Source organism: Lepidochelys kempii, chromosome 12 (assembly GCF_965140285.1).
Source record: "Lepidochelys kempii isolate rLepKem1 chromosome 12, rLepKem1.hap1, whole genome shotgun sequence".
In the NCBI taxonomy this organism is placed as follows: Eukaryota; Metazoa; Chordata; order Testudines; family Cheloniidae; genus Lepidochelys; species Lepidochelys kempii.
In genome coordinates this window covers 19,071,462-19,092,280 of record NC_136391.1, presented here as the reverse complement: position 1 = coordinate 19,092,280, position 20,819 = coordinate 19,071,462, and the positions used below count along the sequence as shown (strand labels likewise).

The 20,819-nt window shown below is 40.2% G+C and overlaps 1 protein-coding gene across 6 annotated transcripts in view; it reads left to right on the top strand.

Annotated features, from left to right (window-relative positions):
• PHKB (phosphorylase kinase regulatory subunit beta) overlaps positions 1-20,819 on the top strand; it is a 209,795-nt gene that overhangs the window by 55,972 nt on the left and 133,004 nt on the right. For 5 of the 6 annotated variants that reach the window (XM_073307739.2, XM_073307737.2, XM_073307738.2 and 2 more), the window contains 2 exons: positions 7,091-7,198; positions 9,635-9,715. In XM_073307739.2, the coding sequence (XP_073163840.1) occupies positions 7,091-7,198; positions 9,635-9,715 (189 nt within the window). Of the gene's footprint in view, positions 1-7,090; positions 7,199-9,634; positions 9,716-20,819 lie in introns of those variants that run through there. The other variant, XM_073307741.1, reaches the window with a different exon arrangement.

Genomic DNA, 20,819 nt, shown 5'->3' with positions numbered 1-20,819 from the left:
TTTTCTGTGTTCCGGGTCAAAGGGATGACCTCTTTTCCTAGCCCCTGCATGGAGTAGGAAGCAGCAGGAACAGAGGTGCAGCTTAGTGAGCCCTTTTTTTCAAACTCTAGACTCTGTACAATGCTGAGGGAACAATAGGAGCCTGAAGATGATGAGACACTTCCACTCCCTGGAACCCTACCGAGACCCCAGGTGGCAACTGAAACCTGGGGGCAGGGAGACCCATTTTTTTCCCTTTTCAGTTTTCTGTGTAGGGCTGCAGGATGGGAGCCCTTCATTTCCCAATATGGGGCCATTGAGCAGTGAAAGGCACAACATACTTCTCTACAAGTCCCAGAAAAGAGTAAAGCAGTTGGGAGGCTTCCATGCAGTTGTTGCTTTTTTTTTTTTTTTTTTTGAAGGTGAAGTAATAAACAGGAGTGTGACCAAGTGGGAATCATGAACATGTTTGATCAGTATCGGCTTGGATCTGTCCACTGTCTCTTACTTGAACAGACCCTTAAAGCATTTTTTAAAATTTAACTTTTGCGAATTAAATGTAAGGCATGCTATTTAAAAGATGTTCTGTCTGAAATTTATGAGTTTATTTTTAAATTGTTCAATGTCAAATTCTTATTAACATTGTCAGGTTAAAATAAAGTACCCATCCTTTCTGCGTGGGTTGATTTGACAAGGTGATGGGAAACTGTTGTAAGAGAGAGAATTCATGTAGGATTACTTATGAGCAGGTATCCCCAAGAGAGTGAGATTTGAACTTTATGAATGGAGACTTTTTTTTAAAAAACCAGGAATTTATGTATCCCTTTTATTTCATGTAACTTCTATTTCGTGTTCATTTCTAAAGAGCTGTGTTTGGCCACATGTGAGATGATGTGGGGATAAAGATGGAAGAGAGATGGATTTTTCTGTAGTTGCTTCTAAAGTTAAAATCTGCTGCTTTAAGTTTTTTATGTTTTTAAATGCTGCATATTTCTCTCCTTAACACACAGGAGTTTGTTATGAAGAAAGAATCAGAGGGGGATGTGAATAATAAACAGTAAATAAGCATTGATTTAATGTTATTTATATACTGGCTGTTATTTGTTACCTTGGTTACTACGTGTGGTGCTCTATTTAAGCAATGGAGTAGCAGAAGCAATGTGAGATGCCATTAGACACATAATTCCAATTGGAATTAACTACAAACATATACTGTACTTTTACAGTTGAGAAATTTATACTAGGAAAAACATGAGTATGTATGCCAAAAATGACCACACTTGAAATCAGTATATAATATTGTTTGTGGCTTGCTAATTACATTGATTGTCTTCCTCTTCTGTGATTGGAAAGGCGAACTATAACCTGAAGTATCTCTGTAATATACTGATATACTCACCGTAGTCTACACACATACAAATACATATTAAGTAAATTGTTTTATGCAGTTGTTCAGCATATGAATTCCATTCCTCATTCATAGGCTGTGTTGCATCTGGAATATGTACTGTGATAAATTTGGCTTGTTGATAGAACAAGAAGTGTAAGAATGGTGTTGCGATGCTGTAGAAGGTAGACCTTCTAGAGGCAATAATTGTGGTTATGGCACCAACTGTTCATTGTACTGTATTGCTGTACTGCTTGAAGAATTATGGAATGTGATCTTCTATTGGACATTCTGCTTTGGACATGGGAATGCTCCTCACTTGCCCTTCCCTGTGAGTTTGTTTTTTATTTTTATTTTCCCGGGATGCTGTGTCTTCCTCGCAGTTACCTGACAATCCAAAATAGGTTAGTAGTTTTGTGAAATAATGGAGTGTGTATGTTACAACAAAAGGGGAAGCAAAAGGAAGTTATGCGGCACCACCATGCTTCTTTCTTACTTGTCTGCTGTCCTCCTGCTGCACTTTACAAATCTTTCTCTCTGGCTGGTATTTTCCAAAGCACTTAACCGGCTTAGGTGCCCAATTCTCATTGAATTTTAATGGGAGTTTGGTGTCTAAATCCTTTAAACTGAGATTTTTCAAAGCAGTCATGTAAATTTCTTCCTCCTCCTCATCCTGTCATTCTTATTTTCCCTACACAGCTTCAATCTAGACTTTTGTTTTCAAGCCCTTTTGTCTCCTCTACTCTTTGCTTACTTCTGTTTTAATTCTGTTCCTTCTCTTGATTCTGAATGTAGATCAGATCAGGAGCTGTACCCACATTCTAATAAAAATACACATAGCTCCACTGAAGCCAAATGACAATAGCCAAGCTTCTGGCCCATAGTTTATACCCATGCACCATGTAATGTTTTTTAAAATCTTTTCTATGTTAGTTTGAGAACACTAATGAAAAAAATCTTTGTTTTTTGCAGTCTCTTTAGGCCCTTCTTTCTTTCACTTTCCATTCTATCTTTTGGTTCCTTTCTTTCTTTTCCAGTCTTATAGCTTTTTACAAACACACATCCAATTCACTCCATGCCATCCTAACCACATCATAACTACTCGAAAATATTTTGCTTCTTTCCTTCAGAAAAGAAACTAGCTAAGTGGTATTGGGAGTGAAGGATAATGTACTTTCTGTTTTGGTTTCAAAGATGTACGTAAGAAGCATTGATGCTTGTGATGCTCCATTATTGGAGATTTTTAAGAGCAGGTTAGACAAACACCTGTCAGGAATGGTCTAGATCAGTAGTCTCCAACCTTTTTACACCCAAGATCAGTTTTTGAATTAAGGGCAACCCAGGATCTACCCCATCCCTTCCCCAAAGTCCCACCCGTTATATATACACACACACACACACACACACTCTCTCACACCCGTCGCTCGCTCTCCCCACCCTCACTCACTTTCAGCAGGCTGGGGCAGGGTTTTGGGAGGGCGTGCAGGCTCTGGGCTGGGGCCAAGGGGTTCGCAGTGTGGGAGGTTGCTCTGGGCTTTGCCTGGGGCAGGGGGTTGTGGTGCAGGAGGGGGCGAGGGGTGCAAGCTCTGGGAGGATGTTTGGGTGCAGGAGGGGACTCCAGTCTGGGGCAGAGTGTTGGGGTGCAGGAGTGGGTGCAGGTTGCTGGCTCTGTGGGGGGCTCAGGGCTGGAGCAGGGGGTTGGGCTGCAGGAGGATGTATTGGGGCAGGGCTTGGAATGCAGGAGGGGATTCAGGGTGCAGGAGAGGGTATGGAGTGCTGGCTCCAGGAGGGTGCTCAGGGCTGAGCGTTGGGGTGTGGTCTCCCACCAGGCGGCACTTATCTCGGGCATCTCCCGGTCAGTGGCGCAGCAAGGCTAAGGCAGGCTCCCTGTGTGCCCTGGCCCCATGTTGCTCCAGAAAGGGGCCAATGTGCCCCTGCAGCCCTTTGGGGAAGTTGGGGGGCACGTGGCTATGTGTGCTGCCTCTCTCTGCCACCCCCAAAGCGCCCATTGGCCACAGTTCCCCATTCCTGGCCAATGGGAGCTGTGAGGGAGGTGCTTCCAGGCAGGAGCAGTGCAAGGAGAAACTGACCGCTTCCGGGGTCTGCCGCGGCCGGAGATTGCGATTGACTGGGAGAGTCCCCAGGATCGACCAGTCGATTGTGGTCAACAGGTTGGTGACCACTGGTCTAGATAATACTTAGTTCTGCCATGAGTGCAGGGGACTGGACTAGATGACCTCTTGAGGTCCCTTCCTGTGATTCTATGTTTTGGGGATCACCCAGACCAGTAAAGGGTTCTGTCACCGCCTATCTTGTAACTTTGGGTGCCTTAATGTTATGCTCTGTGGCTCAGAATCGTGACACTAGAAGCCAGCACATAAGCTTAAAGGTCTCATCCTGCCTTCTACCATCCTAGTTACTCCTTGCAGTGTGATCCCAACAGGTCTTCCAGTCCTGAGTCTCTGCAAATCCATCTACATTGAGTTTTAAACTGCCAGACGCTCAGAATTTCCCCCACCAGTTCATCACCTCAAAGGTATAAAAACAGCCCCCAGTTATCAGTTCATTTTGGGGGACATACTCCACACAGTTGGCACACCAGAGCCCTAGCTGGGATAAAAATTAGCAAGAAATGTATTTGATATAAAAATCACAGATTCAAAGATGAAATATTAAGGAGAAACAAACATATACAGGTTATACAGAAAATAAACATAGAGATGCAACCTCGGGCTTCACATTTCTATATTAGATTAATTCCCTTTTCTATATATGAGTTACCTATTGCCTCTGAACAGTTTCCCAGTGTACCCTGTGTCATAAAGAGGGATCCAGTTTTTCATGGGGTGGCTTCTGATTTGGAGGCTGCTCCTCAGTTTCTGGATAGACTGCTTTTGAAAGGCTTTTTTCTTTCCTGGCATGGTGACTCATGGTTTTTCAGAGTCGGGGGAATTCCCTGTTGCCTCAGTGTCTTTCCATTAACTCTAATGGTTCATCATAGTCTTTTCCTGATTTGGACATTGGATGGGTACTTGAAGCTGGGTTTGTGTAAACAACTGCCTTCAGAGGTGCCCTCCCTGTGTGATTGCTTCCTTACCGTGTTGTGAGGTGATGCTATAGTTGCATCAGCTACATTTACAGTTTTCTACATTTTTACATTGATAATCATAATCTGTATGTGTGTGTATATGTATATGTGTGTGTGTGTGTGTGTGTGTGTATGTATGTATGTATATATATATATGTATATCAATCATAATGACTGTCAAATTCAGCACATTAAAAGCTTCCATAAAATAACTTATTTGACATATTTTTATACACAACAGCAATGTATAAAATCAGTTGATTCATTTGCTTATTCTTTGGGATTCAGACTCCCTGTTCTCACCTTTGCGTGTCTGAGCCCTGATTATCACAGTGCTGTTGCAGAAAAAGGAGCTATGAAATAAAATTTGATTCTGTGAGTACATTTCAAACCCATGAATTCAGAATGAGTGTGATATGCTCCAGTATATTTTTGCATAGCTTGCTACAACTTTGTTTGCAATAAAATGAGCTCTTTAGCCCTGCAGTTTGTTTAGCCAATAGCTGCTATGATGTACTTTTAAAAAAATGCCTGGGCTACACTACAGGGACGGGGTTCGAACTAAGATATGCAACTTCCGCTACACTGTTTGCATAGCTGAAGTTGAAGTATCTTAGTTCGAGTTACCTGGCCGTCCTAACGGCAGCGAGTCGACCGTGGCAGCTCCCCCGTTAACTCTGCTTACTCCTCCTGCCGAGGTGGAATACAGGTGTCAATTTGGGGATCGATCACTACCCGGCGAGCCGGTGGGTAGTGAGGACGTACCCTAAGTAAGGATAAACCAGATGCTTAGTATTCTGTACGTAATTTAGACTAGAGAAGTGATTACACAGATCTTTGTTTTTGTCGTTTCCAATCAGGATAAGAAATGCTGGATGTTTTCTCTTATTCTATACTATTTCCATGGTGTTGCATTTTGTTCCCAGACACCATGCCCCACTAATCTCTTAAATTTATAGAGTTTGTTTTTTGCTTAAATTTTAAATTAGTCTTTTTAACAGCTTCAGATCTCAAAGCACAGTTATGCAATTTCTTTTGAGTATCTTTAATCATTTGGTACTTGCTATTCCTTTGCATAGCGATTATATTTAAATTCTCATGTTGTGTTCCTGTATGTACTGAAGGAAAATGACAAAGCACCAAAATGTCAGTTGAAGCTGTTATTTAGTTAAGTCGGTAAGATCTGCATACTTTTGATCAGTGTTGAATGAAAAAGATACATTTTGATATAATCCAGGCACCTTAGACTGAAGCAACCAGAAAAGTATGTGTAAGACCTTAGGTGTAAAAAAAAGAAGTAAGTTTCCTGCTGCTGTGCAAGTAAAGAACTCTATAAGAATTTGTGTGTGCTTGTGTGTTTTTCACTGACTTCCTTTTGCAAAAGAGTTTTTTTAAATTATCTATCTATTTTAAGCATCTTCTTCTGGTAGTGATGCACCGGTGTATCTTGGCTAGTAAAGATTGATTCTTTGAGGTGACACAATTACTCTTTATCATCCCTTATGTTAAAAATGCAGGAGGTAATGATCCCAGCTAAAAAAAGCACATCATCAATTAAATCTTTGTCAGTGGTTCCCAAACTTGTTCCGCCGCTTGTGCAGGGAAAGCCCCTGGCAGGCTGGGCCTGTTTGTTTGCTTGCCGCATCCGCAGGTTCGGCCGATCGCGGCTCCCAGAGGCCGCGGTTCGCTGCTCCAGGCCAATGGGAGCTGCTGGAAGCAGCGGCCAGTACGTCCCTCGGCCCGTGCTGCTTCCAGCAGCTCCCATTGGCCTGGAGCAGCGAACCGCGGCCACTGGGAGCCGCGATCAGCCGAACCTGCGGACGCGGCAGGTAAACAAACCGGCCAGACAGGGGCTTTCCCTGCACCAGCAGCGGAACAAGTTTGGGAACCACTGCTTTATGGAATTACTTTTTTAAAGAAAGAAATTAAGAAAATCCTAGGCATATTTCAAGGAAGGGCAAGCTTGTGTGTAAAAAAAAAAAAAAAAAAAGTGTGAAGACCCCAAAAATGAAAGTTAATATGGATGCAATTAAATCATACAGTGAAAGCATGGAATAAGATCCTTCACCCAGAGGGGGAAATGTGCATAAAGAAAACTTTTTTTCAGTCTACAGAATAACCGAACAAATGGAATGTAGCAGAAACCACTGTCTGAAATGTTGTCCTCATAGTCGATATCGTGTGACTGCTTAGCAAGTAGCACCAGAAAGGAGATGGAAATGACTAAATCTCTATGTAGCAATCTACTTGTGTTCACAGTAGAGAAACTCCTTGATTATGAAACCAGTGTATGGAATGAAATTACATGTAGAAAGAAGCCACATTCAAACTGAACAATTCTATCATTTAAAAAAAAATAATATAAACTATATATAATATATATATATAATATAAAATATAATATAATATATATATATAATATATAATATATATATATAATATATAATATAATATAAAAATAAAACTTTGTTATTCGGTGCTAATTCACATAAATCTTTATTCAGTGTTAATTCAGCAATAGATTGACACTTGCATGACACCTTAAAATACCTATCACACATGGTGAACTTGTTTTTTTGGGGAGAGGGAGTGTATTTATAATCAATTTATTTCATTTTTTGAAAATTTGCCTCTAGGTTCAGCAGTTTAAGCAAGACCCCAGGCCATCCAAATGCCTTCATTCTGTTTTCAGTGCACATAGTGGAGATGAAGTCTTCTCCCATGAGGCATATGGCCATCTTCAGGTAAAAATAGCAAACAGTTCTCTTAAATGTGATTGCAGAATTGGGTGCCTTTATGTAATATTACTATTGAATCTAATGCTTTTTCATGATGGATGTTTCTTTATAGTTTGATAAAATTTACAGAATTTATAAATTGAGATGTCTGCTGTAACTTGTATTGAAAGGATCAAGCTGTTTTGAAATCTGACTTCAAGCTGTATATCTTGTGCAGAAGATATCAATGCAACTGTAAAAAAAAAAATTGTTTTGAGAAAGAAAGTGATTTTCAATAAATAACCCCAGCATAAAAAATAGTTTCTGCCCATACTGTATTATCAATAAATTGAGGGATTGCAATAATCTTATATTGGATACTGTATTTTTGTTAATGTTCCCAGCCACATTTTCCAGAAAGCTGAGAAGTTTTAATTAACAATTGTTTTATTTGTTTTTAATTTGTTATTCTCTATTGTCTGTGATGCTCTCTTCTAAGATTGGAAAATATAAATTCTACTTTTTTTTGTCCTTTTCCATTTGCCAGATATTGATTTGCCCTCCACTGTATAACCGTGATGTTTCCTATGTAACTGACACCAAATTCATTTCATTTGTGTTCGTTAGCATCCTTATTTATAAGAGAACACGCTGGCACAGCTCTAAGAACAGTGATGCTGCTTCTGAAACAGCAGAGCTAGAACCAAAGCACAAAATATTGTGTAGTTAATCAAGTGTGGTTGTTATACTGGGAATTATTTAATTTCTTGGTGCCAATATGGCCAAGTTATTCCCTTTATAAAATATACCCATTTCAGAGTCAGAAAGCTCTGTTAAAGACAGTTTCCTGCACATCGTTTCATGGATGGAGTGTTATGACCCAATCTGCTGCTGAATGAAACCTGCTGAACATGCACAGCATGGGGAAATTGCAGTGGCCTGATATTCTAAGCATCTCTTCCTCACAGCAGTGCTACTCCTTCTGGACTTGAGCTGATGCAGCTTCTCTAGCTGGTGGCTGTCATGAAAGCCACATACACAACAAAATGGGGATGTGGGATATAATCCTGACTAAGCTCAGTGTAATATTTTGTGATAAAATCCTTGTCAATTTGCAAGGGAACAATGCCATGGAAAAGAGCAGCCCTCCCTCGTACCTCCAGCAAGTCTCTTCCACAGTGTGGCACGTCAGCATCATGTAGTGGAAGTACAGGGGCTTCTGTAAGATTGAGGGGTGAAAAGATGGGAAGGGGCATGTTGCAAAATCACTACGGCCTCTTTGTCCTCATCCTCTTTCCCAGTCCATTGTGACTGTGTTCGGTTCCCTTTAAATTATGTTACAACATGGGAGCAATAGATTGTGATGGAACCTTAAAATGTAAAACATAAAATAAAATTGATAAAATATTCAAGCTACAAAGAATGTAGTTAATATGATCTGATATAAATCTTTATAACTTTTGGAAATATTTGGGAAGTGTAAGAGAGAGAGATCTACCAGTCTTTTTCTGAAATAGTTACGCTCTAGTTCTGCTATCCAGTTCTGTCACCCTAGTCAGTGGCCTGAAAACAATAGAATCTTAAAAGGTTTAGAATTTGGAGGATATTCTTCAGCATGTGTTAAAAAAATAATTCAAGGAAGGTCATGGTTTGGGTCCAGACTATTTCTGTAAATCCCACACACTGAAGTTAAGGCTTGTATTAATTTCTTAAAGCAAGTTACTGATGTCACTAATTTAGTCTCTGAAGCATCAAAATTATATGAATCCTATATTATACAAGAGTGGTATATCATGATATTGTTTTTGCTTCATTGATGTTTCTTCTGATATCCTGGTGTAATGGTACTCGTGTGAATGCTAAGGCAGTTGATAACAATCACTAATAGACTATTAGGTTAACAGAACAAAACAACTAATTTTTTCATAAATGTAATTTAATCATATGCTGAACAGTTGATTAAAATTAATACTTCTCTCCAGGTGGTTGCATTAATGCTTTGTTTGTTAGGACTTAAATGGTCTGTTTTCCAGATAGGCAGACTACTGTTTAAGTTTGCATCTTCTAGTGCTCCACTTTCCAATAACTTTGTTGTTTACATAAATTTGCAATGGCTTGTCACAGGTGACTGTGAAATAATTGCCTTTGGGTCAAAACAGTATTCCCAAGCAAAAATGTTTAAATATCATAGTTTTCAAGGAAAGCTTTAAAAACAAATGTTGTAGAAGCAGTTGTTTACAACAGTGCTTGCTGCAGTTCTCTTGATCAAGTGTTCCACATCAGTACACTTACATTACATGTGTAATACTACAATGGATGAAATTTCTTAAGAACCTAGCCACGTCATAGTAGAAAAGCCCCCTTTTCTCTGTCTAACATCACATTTTTGTTTTGAAATTCAACTGGTCTACTTTGACCCCATAAAAGTAAAGTATACTTTTTTTATCCTTTTCTTCACCTCAGATAAATGCTGTGTCACTGTTCCTGCTCTACCTGGTTGAGATGATATCTTCAGGACTGCAGATTATCTACAATACAGATGAGGTATTAACTGAATTCTGACATTAATTAGTTATGCATGTTGAAGTTTTCTGTTGGCTTTTACTTAGTTTATTAACCATAAAATTGAGTGAGTTTCTTCCTACAATTAGGTAATTTGTCATCTAGAGATGCATCAAAAAGCCACTTATTTTTTAATGATTGCCGTATTAAAGATAAGCTGAATATATAACCAATAGGTGGTAAAATGGCACAGCTACACAAGTGCATTTTAATATGATCTGATATAAATTTTAAAACTTTTAGAACTGAATGGGAACCATAAGAATGAGTGATCTACCAGTTTCTTCTGGGATAGTTATTTTATCCTCTTCTGTCTCCCTTTTCAGTGGCTTGAAAACAAGTTAATACCTGGATGTTCTCTTTTTTGCATCACTTTTTGCCCCATTCCCTAACAGATCTTCAAGTTACATGCATTAAAAAAAAATCAAATTTTTGTATACCACAAGTGAAGCATCAGTTATTACAGTGAAATTTTTTCCTACTTTGGAAATGGGTCAAATAAGAATGTTAGAAACAGCAGCTCTAATGCACGAAAAATAAAAAAAATAAAAAATTCAAAAACCAGGAAATGTAGAGAAGTTTTGTAATATGTTTAAAGAAAAAAGGATATCATAGTAGGGCAACATCCCTTCCACGTGGCCTTCCTTGCCTGTAAATTGGGAGATTTTGCACAGTATGACATGGCTGAGTGGAGCCTGTAAACAAGAGGTAAAAGTGTTCAATAAGCTTTGATAAGAACATGTCAGGGATAAGATTGTCAATTTTGGTTGGACGTATTCCTGGAGGTTTCATCACATGCCTTAATCTGTAATTAAAGATTAATCTTTAATTCCTGGGGACTCCAGGACAATCCTGGAGGCTTTGCAACCCTAGCCAGGGATGACCTCACAAACTGTATAACAGAGGTTTAGTGGGAGACAGTGGGAATCACTCACTCGGATACATGAAGATGGAACTTATTTCAAGTTAATGATAATATACATGTGGGTGAATTATATTCAGTATTTTTAGTAGAAGTTTTAAACCATTTTATTTAAATAAAAGTAATATAGTTACATCAGACAAGTGTGTTGGTTTTTGAGCTTGAAAGGGACACAAATAGATCACAAGCTGTTATAGTTTTAGTCTGAGCACAAAGTGCTCTTCCCCAGAGCTTAAGTTTTATTTCATGACTCTCACTTATTTCACACTGTTCTCAAATTAAGTCTTTAATCAGTCACTTCTCTTGAGTTACAGCACATTCTTTCCAGAATTGCTGATATAAATCAGCTTGGAGGTGTTTCTGGCTTCCTTCAAATGGATGTGTTAGTATGTGCTTCGTACAATTATATAATGTCTTTAATCAAACACAGAAGACCCAACTTAGAACTTTAGGAGTATAGTGAGTTGTACTCGTATTAACATGAACCAGAATTGGCTGCTAATAGGTGTCCAGTTGTAAACATCACCCTAAACCAAACTTTAAGCAGTACACCATATTCATGTATATAAAATTTCAGGCAGTTAATTGTTGTTTGGCCTGTTGGCCATGATGCTGTGTTTAGTTAGAAAATATTTGCCACACTTATGCAGTCAAAATGTGTAATTTAAAATCTAAATATTTTATTTTTAAACTTCCTCTGGTGTATTAGAAAGTTGACACCAGATAACCTTGGTATTTTGGGCGGAATAGGATGGGAGAGAATGTACACGATCATCTAGGAATCCTACCTCTTCTTTGTGCTCACTGCTACTTAACCACATCCCAGTGAAATGGTTATAAGTAGTAGTTGTTGAACAGTTTGTGTGTTTACACGGGAAGACAAAATCTTGTCTAAAACTGTGTATTTATTTAGCCTGACATATTACATTGCTTTCCTTGTGTTATCACCTAATAAAGGTTTGCCTTTATTTATGCAATCTCAAGGACAAGTGATAGTGTAGAAGAGATTGGTTCCCTGTACATGAGACATTCCCATTCTTAAGGTTGGAATGTGGAGTCCACTGTTGTCTGAGTCCATTAATCAGCATTTACTTAGTGCATATCAACTGAGCACTATTAGTCTGTTTTGTGAGAAAATACAGTTGAAAGGCCTTTTTCTTTCCTCATCATTGTCATAAAGTGGGGAGTAAGCAAAAAAAAGGAAGAACTTTATTTTTCTTATTTATTTTGTAGTGCCCAAAACAGGGCTTTTTTCTCCTTTAATTTCTGATTATAAATGCGTGTTTTTCAGCTGTTTTATATTAAATTTCTTCAATGTTACAAAAACAAAAAGTGCATTTTTCTAAGTATTTTCCTATTTTTCAAGAATGTTCGCTTCTCCTCACTGGTTACCACCTGTTAATTGTGTACTTTTTAACTTTTCTTTGCTTATGGCTGATGTATGGGCTGCTAAAATCTGCCACTGTCATCTCATATTCCAGGAATGAGCAGGTCAGATCTCTGAAAGGGAAGGTGTCCATGTTAAGTGTGGGCATTGTTTTTTTAGTTTTTACACAGCACTTACATTCTGGGTAGTTTTTCCTCTCTGCAACCCAAATTAGAAAGGTCTGGGACAACATTTGTATATGATGCCTCCATAGAGCAAGTATTTGACAGTATTTGTTTGTTGTATTTTTAGGTTTACTTTTATATCTTCTGGTATCATTTTATAATTGGTTAACACTTTTGCGAATTTCTAATTTGCTTCATGATTTAACGTAAGTGTACCATGGAAATCAGGTTTCCTTGGCACAAGAATTAGGTTCTTTGTGCTGCAGACTACATTAAATGCTAAAATCATATATGCAATTGAGTTGCTTGATTACTAAAGTTTTACTAATTATGTTAATATCTTGTTTTTGACCCATATGTCAAAAAGCTAATTTACACCAGTCAGGGATGTGGCCTATACATTTTTTCCATTGCAGTTCAGTTTAGCAGAATGGAGGGTCTCCACTGAGACAGAACATTCTGTCTAACTCCCTGCCTTTTCCTTTTTCCTCTTTCTCTGTGAATCTGTGATTGTCAGGCTTTGCCAGCTGAACTGTCTCCTCACCAAGGACTACAAGCCATTTTGGTGTTCATGGTCTCATTAGACTACTAACTTTCAGCTCACTGGAATCAGCTTAAGCACACTCTGTTCTGCAGGTGGCCTTGCCATGCCTGACTGATAGTTGATATGTCTGTTTCAGCAAGATATTGCTTGACACTGGAAGGAAAATACAGCAGCAGTAAACAGGCTTTGCTAAATGGTGCCATCCTGGACTTGCTATGCGTCCTCTGTGCTACTGATCTTTCTTCTACAATGGCTAATTCTTCAAGCTTCACCACAGCACTGGTGGCAACCCCACACATCTTTTTCATGTCAAGATTCCATACTCTTCATTCTTCAGTTTCACTCAAAGACCTACGTTTCAACTCTTTGAGGCTTCCAGCAGTATTCAGTGTCCTGTGAATATGTTATAGGAACAGAGCCTGACGTTTTAGCCATGAATCTCTAGATTCATGAGACCCACCCACAGCCAGACTAAGATTGGCTTATCTGGCTGGGGTCTATATGATATTATAAACACAGTTATCCCCCTCTGCAGTTGCCATGGGATGAAGAATGGTTCCTTGTCACTATTGAAGTAGCCTTCCTGCTTGTGAATCTCTACACACAGGATGATGAAGTTGGGTGCTTTGTCAGTCAAAGTGCTGCATTTTTCCATGATAAAGTACTTATCAGGACACTGCTACAATTCAGTCTCAATATATGCTTATCTCACCACCTGAATCAGATTAGTTTACATCTTTTTGCTATTTTACAATGGTTTGGCACTATTATTTGGATTTCAGAAGGGCATTTGGATGGCAATTACAGAATGCTATCAATATCTGAGAGAGACTTTTCTGTATCCATCTTCTTCATTGGATCTAGGGCAGTGTCATGGATAGAAACAATCTGCAGTCATGAAATTACCTTTGATTCCATTACCAAGTTCTATATGACTGATATGCATATATTAGCAAATAATGCATGGTTGAAGACCTCTAGGCTGCCATTCGTAACTTAAAGAACAAGGTGTGCTTGTGGCACCTTAGAGACTAACAAATTCATATGGGCTTTAGCCCACGAAAGCTTATGCTCAAATAAATTTGTTAGTCTCTAAAGTGCCACAAGTACTCCTCGTTCTTTCTGCTGACACAGACTAACACAGCTACCACTCTGAAATTTGTAACTTACTTTTCCTTTCTTCTTTTTCTTCTTTTTCTTTTTCTCTTTTTTCCTTTGTCTTCTACTGTTACTCCTAGCTAATTCTCAATAGCTTGCGTTGGTGAATTGGGTAATGTATTAAAGTGCGACTTTTTTCTAACCTATAAATTAACTTTCAAATAGAATACATAATCCTGCAGAGTGGAGTAATGTGAATGGTCAATAATAACATTTCAGTTCATATCTTAAGAGCCTGGGATCATTTTCTTGATTGTACTTTTATCTCCAACCTTCCTGGTGGTAGTGTAAAAGAGCTGTCTCTGACATTACTACATGACCTGACAGAAATTATTGGCGGATATTTTTATGCTATGAGAAGATGAATTTAGTGGTAAGGTACAAAATTGTCCCATTACAAGCAGGTATATAAAATGCAGCTTTAAATTCCTTTCCCTAATTAACTTAAATGCAGCTTAACAGTTTCCACTATTAGATAATGTATTTTGTAGGATACTGCATTTTTAAAGGGGGGGAAACCTTAATTCCTTATTCACTTGTGAAATGTTTCCCTGTTTTTTCTTCTTATATTTATGCCTCAACCAAAATTTCTTTTTTGTTTAAATATTACTCTGCTATTAAATATCTAATAGTTTTCTTTCACCTAAAGCCAAGAGAACCTTTATCACAATACAGGACACATTTTTCTGAAAGTCAAGCCTCCATTGGGCCCATTTTTGTGGGTTTCATTTCTTTCTCATTTAGAAAGTTAATTTGTGTAGCATGTGTATTGTACATTGAGTGCAGTGAAGTAATTCATCACTGCTATTTTTCCCCCTCAGAGATGAATGCGTTAGCTCTGTTAGCAGATGGAAGGGCTGAAAAGTTTAACAATTTTAGATACAGGTTTAATGGGTTTTGTTTCCTTGTGATTAATAGTAAGGTTAGTCAAACTCACATAAAACAGAGGTTGTGATCATTTTCTATTTGTTGCATTTTTATCACAAAACATGTAGTAGAACACAGTAACTTCCAAAATATTTAAAGTTCCAAGTAAGCATGGAAAGCAAGCCAGCAAAAAAAATCTAAAAAACCTAATGGTGCATGTTGCAATATTTCTGATCAAACTAATTATTTGGTTAAACAACTTAAAAATGAGGCCAAAGCATTTAATAAAATGCTCAAGTGGTTCTGAATTAAATAGCTAAATAAATTAAATTTTCCTCTCCATATTCCTCTTGATCATTTTCTTTCATGTTAAAAAAGCACCAAGAAGATTTCTGGGATTCCTTTTAACCTTGTCCTGAAAGTAGGATTGCAGGGTCTATGTTTCCTTCTTGGATGAGGTTTGATAAGGTTTAAAGTTGTTTAAATTTTAGTATTCTCTCTGCTTGTTCTTGCCGAGGACTGCATGCTACAGGTTTTGCTGTCATCTTTCATTTCTCGGAGAATGGTACTGAAACAGGGCTGCTATGGTTAAAGGTGCTGACAAATGCCCGATGTTCACCAAGCTGTCATCTTAGGAGATGTTTGTTGTACGCAAGTCTCTTTGCAAGGTGAAAATAATTGTTCACAAGACTTATTGTCAATAGTAGCTAAAAATGACACTGAGTTTGAGCAATGCCAATTGCAAAAATAATTATATTAGTCCTTCTATCTTGGAATCCTTAGCAAAGAAATCAGCATGTAATTGTTTGGTAGCTAGTTTTCATGCAAATGAATGAAATTGATCACAGTAGCTGCATAAAAAGCTGAAATAACAGCGGTGTTATTTTTCACTCATCCATGCTACATGCATATCCTTTACAATTGCTTGTTCTATACATGATTGATTTTTGAATATGTAAGGTTACCACGAACAATTCCTAATTTTTGTATGAGCCTTTTGGCACTGACTTTGTTAGATCAACACATCTGAGATGAGGAATTGCTCCATGACCATGTGGGTTGACAGCAATCTCTTTTTTCTGTGTGGCTGCTTGCTTTTCCTTAGTATTCTAAACACAAGGGTGCAGAATGTTCCATAGGCTCTTGTAATCTTTACATCTTTCACCATTCTTTCACAACCATAATGGACAGCCGCATATAACTATGATTAATGACCTTATATGTTTATTCAGTGCTGACAAAGTACACTGCTTCTTCATGGAAGGTGCTTCTTGATGAGTGTATCTATGTCACCACATTGTAGGCTTCCATAGCTGGGGAAGGGAAGGCTTTCAGCCTAAGTAATCTGCATGTTACTGTCAAACTGAAAAGGGCATTTTACTTTAAAATTAAGCTTAAATTATTAGTCTGCCCTGACTATTCTGATTTTTTTTTATGGCACCACTAATTCTTCTCAAATGCTTGCAGACAGAATCTATCCTGAATCACAGTGTGGCTTCAGATATGAAAGGTCTACTATTGACATGATCTTCTCACTGAGACCACTACAAGAGAAGTGCAGAGAACAAAAAAGCCCCTCTACATAGCCTTTATCGATCTCAGAAAGGCTTTTGACTTTGTCAGTAGAAGTGAACTATTCGAGCTTCTAGAAAAGATTGGATGCCCCCCAGGCTCTTACGCATGATTCAATCCTTTCACGAAAACATGTATGGCACAGTCCAATACAACGGCACAATGTCTGAGGCTTTCCAGCTTCGTAGCAGAGTTAACAAGGCTGTATTCTTGCTCCAACCGTGTTTGGGATCTTCTTCTCTCTGCTACTGAAACAAGCTTTTGATTCCTCAACTGGGGGAATCTACTTTCACACAAGCTCTGATGGAAAGCTGTTCAATCTTTCAAGACTCGGGAGGTCCTTATCCAACACCGCCTCTTTGATGATGCAGCTGTGACAATCCAAAATGAAGCTCATCGTCAAAGCCTGGTGGACAGTTTTTCCAAAGCCTGCCAAGACTTCAGGCTTACTAAAAGCCAAAAAAGGCTAACATAATGTGCCCAGGAATTGAGGAAGCACCCTCCATCAAGATCAACAGCTATGAACTTGAAGTGGTGAATGAGTTCACACACCTGGAATCCACTATCGCAGTCAACCTTTCACTTGAAACAGAACTCAGCAGCCGCATTGGAAAAGGGACAACAATAATGTCTAGACTGAACAAGGGTATGGCAAAACAATAAACTGACAAAACATACAAAATCTGTGTGTATTGTACATGTGTTATCGGCACGCTTTTGTATGGGAGCAAGACATGGACCTACGCTCTCATCAGGAAAAGAGGCTCAACAGCTTTCCTAAGAGTTGCCTTCATTGAATCTTTGGAATCTCCTGGAGGGACAGAGTCACCAACACCAAGGTGCTCAAATGGGCCAGCATGCAAACACACCTCAGAGATGCCTCCGCTCTCTTGGGCATGTGTGCCAAATGAATGATGGGCGCATCCCAAAGGACCCCCTCTACAGTGAATTGGCATCTAGAAAAAGAAGCATAGGATGCCCAGAATTGTTTCAAGGATGTGTGCAAGTGAGACCTCAAAGAAATGGACGTGGATGTGGACAAATGGGACGCTCACACTCAAGACTTCAGCCTTTGGAAACAAGAGCTTAACAAAAGTCTCTGGAGTTACGAGATGAAGCAGTCCAGCTTAGCAGAGGAGAAAAAAGCTTGCAGAAGGCAAAGCCCAAAGGGTCAAATTATCACCTTTTAAATGTGACAGATGCAGCTTGTCTCTCTCAAGTGGGTCTCTTCAGCCACGTTCGCCGCTGCCATAAAACCAACTGAGTAGATTCTTTACCTTTCAGGAACACATACCCATTGTCTCTCAAGACTGAAAGATGCCTACTTCTCCCTGATCATGCATGTGGAATGGTTACTATATGTCATATTATAGTGAACCTGGTATTTTGCAGTAGTCCACTTGGAGATGAATGGTGGTGGCAAAGCTGTTCTTCAGAGCTAATTTTTGCATTGTAAATACATCCACAGCTGCTACTATAAGCTAATGTTCATGAAGAACGTTAAACCACTGCTAGAAACTAGGTCTAATATAAATGAATATTCTCTGCAAAAACTGCTAATCCTTTCACCTTGAGTTGTCAAAAGCTGTTATCAATAAAGTGGAGTGCCCCAGTTTTGCTGCAACTCTTCAGTTGTACAAACTCTGAGACGGCCCACCTCTCCAGTTTCTTCTTCCTCCTGCTTCCTGCAGTTTCTCCTGTAACCCATCTCTGCCTCCTTCCTTTCCATGGTGCTGCAACTCTTTCCCTAAAATTACCCCACTGCTCTAGCTATAACAATCCAAGCCCTCCTGATTGCTGTTACTAATTTGATTTCCTCTGAGTACTAAAAATGACAAAAACATCAGTGGTGAAGAGGGTCTGATCAATGCCAGGCCATTTCTCAAATTTATATACTTAGTCTCTCAAATTGGATGTTTTTTGCGTGCTATTTTGTTGGTTTTTAGTTAAGGGAAAAATGGGGGAGGGAGGAATGATTGGAAATAGGAGTTGATAACTTTTTCAGTGATGAGTGGTAGTGTAGACTCACCAATGAGAGAACCTTACTCTCTTTCCCTGGGCAACTTAGCTCAAGGAACCAACAGAGAGAAATGACCCAGCAGATCAGAATCCCCTAGGATTCTGGTTCCTGAATCATTTGGGGTTTCATAAATCATGAAAAAGATGAAGGATTGACTAGATAGTGTGACAAAGTTCCTCCTCTACCTTGGTGGGTCTTGCGCTTATTGGTGGATTTGCTCGCCTTGGAGCTTCATGGCAGCCCTCAGTTTTGCCATTTTCGTGAACCCACAGTCCAGGTCAACTCCTCCTGTGTCTGACCAGGAGTTGGGAGGTTTGGGGGGGAACCTGGGCCCGCCCTCTACTCCGGGTTCCATCCCAGGGCCCTGTGGAATGCAGCTGTCTAGAGTGCCTCCTGGAACAGCTCCACATCGGCCAGGAGCGCCTGGGCAGACATGGGCGCAGGGACTAAATTTGGAGTGACTTGATCAAGTCATTCCCTTTAGTCCTGCAGTCAGTCCTATTGAACTGTCTTATGGTGAGCAGGCAGGCAATATGGATTTCTAGCAGTCCTACTGCATCATCTTCTGCCGAGCAGCCATGAGATGTGGATGGCATGCAGTCCTTCTGCACCGTCTGCTGCCAGCCAAAGATGTAAAAGATAGATGGAGTGGATCAAAACAAGAAATAGACCAGATTTGTTTTGTACTCATTTACTACCCTCCCTCCCCAATCTAGGGGACTCATTCCTCTAGGTCACACTGCAGTCACTCACAGAGAAGGTGCAGTGAGGTAAATCTAGCCATGTATCAATCAGACGCCAGACTAACCTCCTTGTTCCAATAAGAACAATAACTTAGGTGCACCATTTCTTATTGGAACCCTCCGTGAAGTCCTGCCTGAAATACTCCTTGATGTAAAGCCACCCCTTTTGTTGATTTTAACTCCCTGAAGCCAACCCTGTAAGCCATGTCATCAGTCGCCCCTCCCTCCATCAGAGCAACGGCAGACAATTGTTCCATGCCTTTTTTCTGTGCGGACACCATACCAAGGCAAGCATGGAGGTCGCTCAGCTCACTTTGGCAATTAGGAGCACATTAAACACCACACGCATTATCCAGCAGTATATGCAGCACCGGAACCTGGCAGAGCGATACCGGGCGAGGAGGTGACGTCGGCGTGGTCACATGAGTGATCAGGACATGGACACAGATTTCTCTGAAAGCATGGGCCCTGCCAATGCATGCATCATGGTGCTAATGGGGCAGGTTCATGCTGTGGAACGCCGATTCTGGGCTCGGGAAACAAGCACAGACTGGTGGGACCGCATAGTGTTGCAGGTCTGGGACGATTCCCAGTGGCTGCAAAACTTTTGCATGCGTAAGGGCACTTTCATGGAACTTTGTGACTTGCTTTCCCCTGCCCTGAAGCACATGAATACCAAGATGAGAGCAGCCCTCACAGTTGAGAAGCGAGCGGCGATAGCCCTGTGGAAGCTTGCAACGCCAGACAGCTATCGGTCAGCTGGGAATCAATTTGGAGTGGACAAATCTACTGTTGGGGCTGCTGTGATGCAAGTAGCTCACGCAATCAAAGATCTGCTGATATCAAGGGTAGTGACCCTGGGAAATGTGCAGGTCACAGTGGATGGCTTTGCTGCAATGGGATTCTCTAACTGTGGTGGGGCCATAGACGGAACCCATATCCCTATCTTGGCACCGGAGCACCAAGCCGGCGAGTACATAAACAGCAAGGGGTACTTTTCAATAGTGCTGCAAGCTCTAGTGGATCACAAGGGACATTTCACCAACATCAACGTGGGATGGCCGGGAAAGGTACATGACGCTCGCATCTTCAGGAACTCTAGTCTGTTTCAAAAGCTGCAGGAAGGGACTTTATTCCCAGACCAGAAAATAACTGTTGGGGATGTTGAAATGCCTATATGTATCCTTGGGGACCCAGCCTACCCCTTAATGCCATGGCTCATGAAGCCGTACACAGGCAGCCTGGACAGTAGTCAGGAGCTGTTCAACTACAGGCTGAGCAAGTGCAGAATGGTGGTAGAATGTGCATTTGGACGTTTAAAGGCGCGCTGGCGCAGTTTACTGACTCGCTTAGACCTCAGCGAAACTAATATTCCCACTGTTATTACTGCTTGCTGTGTGCTCCACAATCTCTGTGAGAGTAAGGGGGAGACGTTTATGGCGGGGTGGGAGGTTGAGGCAAATCGCCTGGCTGCTGGTTACGCGCAGCCAGACACCAGGGTGGTTAGAAGAGCACAGGAGGGCGCGGTACGCATCAGAGAAGCTTTGAAAACCAGTTTTATGACTGACCAGGCTACGGTGTGAAAGTTCTATTTGTTTCTCCTTGATGAAACCCCCCGCCCCTTGGTTCACTCTACTTCCCTGCAAGCTAACCACCCTCTCCTCCTCCCTTTAATCATTGCTTGCAGAGGCAATAAAGTCATTGTTGCT